The sequence below is a fragment of the Branchiostoma belcheri genome, unplaced genomic scaffold, assembly GCF_001625305.1.
Source record: "Branchiostoma belcheri isolate BF01 breed outbred unplaced genomic scaffold, Haploidv18h27 scaffold590, whole genome shotgun sequence".
Classification (NCBI taxonomy): Eukaryota; Metazoa; Chordata; class Leptocardii; order Amphioxiformes; family Branchiostomatidae; genus Branchiostoma; species Branchiostoma belcheri.
In genome coordinates this window covers 11922-18894 of record NW_017804232.1, presented here as the reverse complement: position 1 = coordinate 18894, position 6973 = coordinate 11922, and the positions used below count along the sequence as shown (strand labels likewise).

Sequence of the window (6973 nt, the reverse complement as noted above, 5' to 3'; positions counted from 1 at the left end):
TGACATTTGCGATGACGCGTCCATGTGCGCAACCTTGCGACTGCATTACGAACTACACCATGAAAGACGATCTGAAAAGTGTCTACCAAGCCTGGCTACCAGACCTATTTTTCGAAAGGATAAAGAGTCGAGACCTTAAATAGGTCTGGTAACCAAGCTAATTTCTACTAGCTACCATATTTTTATCCTTCATTTGTTTCTTTGTTTGTCTGCTTTTGTTTCCAGTCCTGTTGGTGTTACTTGCGGATAAAACAGGGAAGTATTGTTTTGAGCAGCTGGTCGTCTGTATGTTTCGTGTCCGAACGAGTAGGTAACCGGTAACATGAGGAGACTGTGGTGCAATACTACCGACGGTTACTAGAAATAACCATGTCGTTCGGAATTCAACAAGCATTTCCTTTGTCCATGCTACTTATTTAAAATCTACTTTCTTTTCCAAGTACACGTCATCCAGAAGTGCTACATGTAAAATATGACACAAAGTCGTCTTTGAAGGGCAGCAAACGTCAGTTTATTTTTACCTAAGGTAATTGTAGGATATCATGATACGAATTCCACAGTAAACCTCAACAATCAAAGAAATACTTCCATATATTCACCATGATATAGGTCAGAAAACTTATATCTAATCACCACCACTGACTGTAAACAGACAGGCGAAAAACACCATAAACAGCTGTTTGTTTCACAATATCTTTACATGTCTGCAAGATGTATGTGACAATACACATGGGACCGCACGCAGTGTGGAAGGGACACCTAGCTGAAGTGCGTAGTATAACAGATCGGTAGTTACCCCGAGGTAGTTTACAGGAGGTCGCCAAAATGTCGACTTGTAAAACTCTTTTGTTTGCAAATAAAGAACATTGTTACACAAACAATTACTGTTTATTCTAATTATACTGATTAAAAAAGTAATTTACTTTAGAGATGGACAATATGCAGATCTTCAATAACCTGTGCTATCGGTTACGTTGCTAGCTTTGATTCCGATTTGCTGCCCTGACACTATGACGAGGGTTACTGCGCCTAGCGAATGAAGTAGTCTTTCAAGATTGAGTTTTCGTTGAGAAGGCACCTGCAGCCTGCAGCGATCCGCACTAAGATGGTTTCACCCTTCCTGTCCGGGGCAATGTTGCGAACCTCGACAGACATATACTGCTGCAGACACTTCCCTTCATCTGGAATGACAAAAGCAAGAAAAATAATAATAAAAAGTACATCTTATTTGGTAAATGACAAAATGAGAAATAAATTGCTTTTCACCTCAAAAGAATTTTCGAGCGAATCTTTAGTGATGTAGACACGTGCGTGAATTTTTACTGGGTCAAAGTTCGTCGGAAGTCGAATCAGGGCTAGGCAATCTTCTCTCAACCGGGACGGGGGACGGTACCGACTTCAGACGAACTTTGACCCAGTGCGTACATGTACGTCACACATCACGTGTCTACAACACTCAGAAAGCTGAAGAAGACCAAGACATTTGGTCGAGAATTCCAAATTCTTGTGATTTGAAGAACAGTTTATTCATTTCTCATTATAAAAAAGAAAACATTTTGTTTTCTGGAATTTGTTGCTCATCAGATTTTACAGGTTCTATGTGACATCTGGCATCTGTCATAAAATAGCAATGGCATGATCTGTAAGGTCAATGTTGTGGGCGTACTTATGTCAAACTTATATTTGATTTTCAGTTACATTATCAGTATGTTCATGCATGATATGTAGATTTAAGGGTTTTGATGTTCACTAACAAGTATCTATACTCAAACAATTTCTGGAAAAATGAAACACACATTGTTATCAATGATTATAACTGTTGCTACACACACATATTTATTTCCTGGCTAGAATGTAAAGGAAAGATGATTGGATCCTAATTTTTTTTTCTGAACTTGTGTCAAACTTATGTATTATATGTATATTACTTAAGGGCTTTGAAGAATAAAATGGTTTAAAAAAAAAGGTCAATGTTGTGCAGAAAGTATGGTCTCTACAAGATCCCCGACAAGGCCACACTGACTTCATTTTATGGATGACATCCTTGCGCTTATACATTTTCACTTGTTCTAAAAAATCGCCTCCTCTGAGTCTCGAGCTCCACGGAACTCCGGAACTCATCGAATTAATCACTGTGACCTACAGAAACTTACGCATTAGACAGTCCTGGCCCTGGCATTTCCGCTCCAGTAGGTACCGCGGAGAGTAGTCTGCCGGCAGCTCACGTAAGAACGAACACTCCCGGCACAGCGGGATGCCCTTGGAGTCGTCCTCACAGGACTCAGCGGAGAGACGACCGAATTCTGAGGGGAAATATCAGACAAGAAATGTTCAATTTTGGACCTAGAACAGCCCAAACTGAAGCTGAATCCTGTTTTTGTAATTAGTGAACACAAAGATTTGTATATGGCAAAATAATTTGACATTTCCGATGCTTCATAAAATTTGCAAAACATTGTATGGAAATTTCTAGGTTTCACGTAATGATATTTTATACATCATTTGCATAGAAATGCGTGTGATAATGCACTGTCTATATCTATCAATCTATATCTATCAATTTATTTATCTATCTATCTATCTATCTATCTATCTATCTATCTATCTATCTATCTATCTATCTATCTATCTATCTATCTATCTATCTATCTATCTATCTATCGGGGCCGTCATAGATATGGGGACCTTACACCCTTGATTTCAAAGCTTGAATATAATGCAAGATGTACAACCTGATACTCTATGAAAAAAAATTCTTATCTATGTGATGTGTATGTGTATGCGTTGTAAGTAAACATACAAGCCTTATAATTTTGGCCCTATGGTCGCAATTTTAGCCAGGATGTCGTTTATGACAAAAGAATAAACAATTCAACTACCTCTACGCTCACCGTTAAACTCTGCTGACCTATATTCTGTAGACCAATCTCTTGAATAGAACAAAAAAACTTTAACGGTATGTAGAATACAAGAATATACGCATATGTGGTTTCCTCTCTGCGTTTTCTTGTCGCTGCATACGTGCATACGGTATGACTTCTCCAGACTTACCCTCTCTGCGAGACTGTTCATTCACCGCGAGATCCTGCGAGATAAACGAGAAAACATTAACATCCAACACACAAATGAGACAAGGCTTCTGATTGGTCATCTCTTTTAATTCTTAGCAATTATGACACCCTTACGGAACGCTTTAATCAACCATATACAACAGTTTACGTTTATTAAAGAAAAATCGCTTTAATCAACCATAAATCGCTTTAATCAACAATATACAACACAGTTTACGAAAAATCCTACATTGTACATGTTTCATTTCTTGTGCAATAATCTTTAACTCACCTCTGCTGTTCGAACCCACAGAAATACGTATAATTATGATCCACCCACTGATGTTTATGATTAGAAAAAAACGGGTTCTTCTTTTGTCCAACATTTTGGCGTGGTCATTATATGCAAAGAGCTAACCTGTCCGACTGACAACAGTAAGCAGACTCTACTTTCGACCTAATTTTTTTCTCATGTATCTATCCGCCCTGGGCAGCTGCAGGCCAGACCTCATCACCCAGGTCTCTAATTATGCCCACTAAACTGGTGAAATGAGCAAATTTTGATCAAACTAGGAACATTTAGACCCTATGTAAAAAGTACGAGCACATGCGTCTTGACACATGGTGGTAAGACACATGGAGCACAGGTGTACCTCTGACCTCTCCACAACTTGTATATTTGCTGTTGTTAGAAGTATAAGTAAATTTAATAAGTAGTTACTGTTACTTAGTAATTTTTATTGTTCTTGTTAAGCAATTGTTATGTATAATGTTGTTGAATCTTTTGTAACTATTAAGTTGATAATTGTATGTATTCTATTATGTGAAAGGACTCCAGGAAGATTAGTATACACAGCTTGTATAACTAATGGAGATTCCCAATAAACAAACAAACAAACAAACCTGTTCCGTCTAGCCCAAAAGTCCCCAAATTGGGCCAGAGAAAAAGGATTTTCAAAGATATTAACTACGCACTACAATTGTTCCCATTTTGGGGCCTCTACTGTCTAAAGTAATTTTGACGTCTGCCCTTAAGCCTAGCGCCTAAAGGCGGTTTACTGTCTATTCAGATGCAAATAAAACTCAATATGACAAGTTTCCAAACTAAAACTATATGTTCCCCACATAACCTATGAGTGATGACTGCAGAGAAGTAACTTCAGTTATAGAATACTATTCACTTCAACATCTACCTCTAGAGCCGTAAGAATGATCACATACCATAGAATTTTCGGCTTCCCAGAGTTCTTCGATGGTTTTCGGGTCCTGTTTGGAGGCCAGCCTGGCGCCATCTACCCCCATCGTGGCCCCCAACAAAAGAACGACTCCAAACAACACCTGTAGAAGACAACAACAAAACATCGTTGATTTCAGACTTCTGAGAAATGTTTAGGCATCCCTTATTGCANATAACCTATGAGTGATGACTGCAGAGAAGTAACTTCAGTTATAGAATACTATTCACTTCAACATCTACCTCTAGAGCCGTAAGAATGATCACATACCATAGAATTTTCGGCTTCCCAGAGTTCTTCGATGGTTTTCGGGTCCTGTTTGGAGGCCAGCCTGGCGCCATCTACCCCCATCGTGGCCCCCAACAAAAGAACGACTCCAAACAACACCTGTAGAAGACAACAACAAAACATCGTTGATTTCAGACTTCTGAGAAATGTTTAGGCATCCCTTATTGCATTGGAAATGTCGATTGTATGAATTGAATTACATTATAGAATGGATTGCAACGACTGTATTATGTATTGCACCGTATCTTTTAAACCTCCTTGGTTTATGCTTCATTCTAGAATACCACGATTACGCCAAATGCATTCCTGACGCCCCACCAAGGACAATATTATCGGGTCACAACCCTGTCTATCAACAGAAGCCCAATCTCCGCCCTCTCACTTCAAATCCTTGCTGCTGAGGACAAAAATACATGTCCCTATCCCCACAGCTATCAATGTGTTACACTCACTGTTAATCTGTTTTGAACATGGCACATATTACGTCGACATTATAACATATCATAGCAGTGAAAAAAACGAAAAATCATTCTATTTCCCCAAAACTAAATTCAAGGTTTAACACATTAACAAGGCATAACACACTTAAAAGGCATACTAGTAACACATTGACAACGCATAACACGGAATTCCTTCAACAATATAATGCAGATTCTCTATTAATAGCGGTAAAATATTGAGAAAACCTATCAGAAGACATATGAATAAAACCTTACCAAAAGAGCCATCGCTCGTTAAGTTGCCACGTAGACTTCTCGGGAACACAAAAAAGCCGTGTCAGCTACCTTGAAGACTACCTGTAAGAATGTGGTTGAACAACTCTGTTCTAACAGACGGTTTTATGTGCACGTGTTTAGGGAAGTTTTTTATACTTGGACGTTTTCTAACATTTACCATATAAGGTCTATTGCTTAACTGTTGAATTGGTAATGATAAATGCAAGGAATGGAAAATAAAATATAGAAATCATACATATCTTACGGCTTTTCGTCGTCTACATACTGTGTCAACACACTGAACACAGAAACAAACCCTCCCCAAGTAAAATGGTTCATTCCAATTCAATGGAATGGTTAGAGAGACGACATGTTGTTGTCGGGAAGACAAATACCTCGAGGGGTTGTCTGGCGGGCAGACAGTACAATTACCTTTGGTCATAGGAACCTTTGCTCAAATACACTTAAACAAGACCCCATGAAAATAATTTTTCACATTTTAATCTCAAAAATTCTTCTCCACCAGAGAGCCACAAATATATAAAGAAATCCCGGGGTTGATCAGCTCAAACTCTTACAACAGTTGACAACAGTGAGCAAACCCTACATTCGACCTAATTTTCTCATGTATCTATCCGCCCTGGGATACGTCTGGCCTGGTTCTGGGGGACACCGGGCAAGACAGCGGTCCAATTTCGAACCCAATCTCCTGTCGGGTATAGTTTACGGGCTGTTCTCAACTTTGAGGGGCCCTGTAGGCTAGTAGCTGCCGGCTAGTTTTTGGGCTCGGGCAGACAGTTCTAAGATTGAGTTATGTTAAAGCGTTAGATTTTCTTGTCGAAATTGGTCATTCCCTTCCTGATTTTCCTTTAGGCCATGTTGATTTGATTATATGGATGACATCCTCCGGGAACCCCAAAACTGATGCGCGCGTGCGAATAAAAAAAAGGTTTGCAAAAAAAAGGTGTTTTCATTATGAAATGTACGTGGTCATGAAGGTTGAACAAATGGCACAGAATATGGTTTGGCGAATAATCTACTCTTCGAATTCATTTCTTTACAATTTTGTGTTTTTCGTTTGATTTTGGCATTCTACGACATTGGTATGGTTTTTTTTGTAACTTACGGTATAATTTTGCTCATTTTGCAACTGTTTTGTACGATTTACAGTATGGTTGAAAACTTTTTTTTTGGAAACGGCCGAAAATTCATGCGCGCGCGGATGTCATCCATATAATCAAATCAATATGGCCTCACCTAGAACTACACAATGGCAATGATGCTGAGCCAGAGCTGTCCAGATTGACCCACGCCTGACCCTCAACTCTGAGTGTATGGCGCCATAGCTACAGGTTCGTATGTTAAACTGCAACAAGTTCCAGTGGACTGACAGCAATCACCATTTTTTTTAAGTTCAAACTTTATTAATATTCACAATGTTACATTAACCCTATCTAGACCGGGCTTTTTTGGCGACGCCTCAGGGGCGGAGGCATTTTTACAGTATATTACGATCAAGCTGAAAGAATTTAGAAAATTTTACGAATGCATTCCCTGGGGAATTGGTTTTGAGGTAGCCTCCGGCCTTATGTCTTCGTACCCGGCAGGAAAGGCCTATGTTACCATGCATGCAAAAAGCACCTTGTGGCTTTTTGCACACAGAATATTAATGATTGTCTTTATT

The 6973-nt window shown here is 39.1% G+C and overlaps 1 protein-coding gene across 2 annotated transcripts; it reads right to left on the bottom strand.

Annotated features, from left to right (window-relative positions):
* Nucleotides 1-697: 697 nt before the first annotated feature.
* LOC109482163 lies at nt 698-5585 on the bottom strand. 2 transcript variants are annotated; one of them, XM_019784862.1, is made up of 6 exons: nt 5546-5585; nt 5290-5370; nt 4556-4672; nt 3052-3085; nt 2154-2303; nt 698-1181 (listed from the first exon to the last, which is right to left on the bottom strand). In XM_019784862.1, exons 2-6 carry the CDS (start codon nt 5299-5301, stop codon nt 1030-1032), a joined length of 465 nt encoding a protein of 154 aa, XP_019640421.1. In that variant the 5' UTR covers nt 5302-5370; nt 5546-5585; the 3' UTR covers nt 698-1029. The 2 variants fall into 2 exon arrangements, with proteins under 2 accessions (XP_019640421.1, XP_019640422.1); XM_019784863.1 differs by lacking the exons at nt 4556-4672; nt 5290-5370; nt 5546-5585 and adding an exon at nt 4272-4390.
* Nucleotides 5586-6973: the final 1388 nt, after the last annotated feature.

Coding starts and splice junctions, on each gene's coding strand:
- LOC109482163 (XM_019784862.1), bottom strand. Junction 3,086..4,555: donor GGGAAGCCGAAAATTCTATG/GTATGTGATCAT, acceptor TTTATCTCGCAG/GATCTCGCGGTGAATGAACA. Junction 2,304..3,051: donor TGAACAGTCTCGCAGAGAGG/GTAAGTCTGGAG, acceptor ATTTCCCCTCAG/AATTCGGTCGTCTCTCCGCT.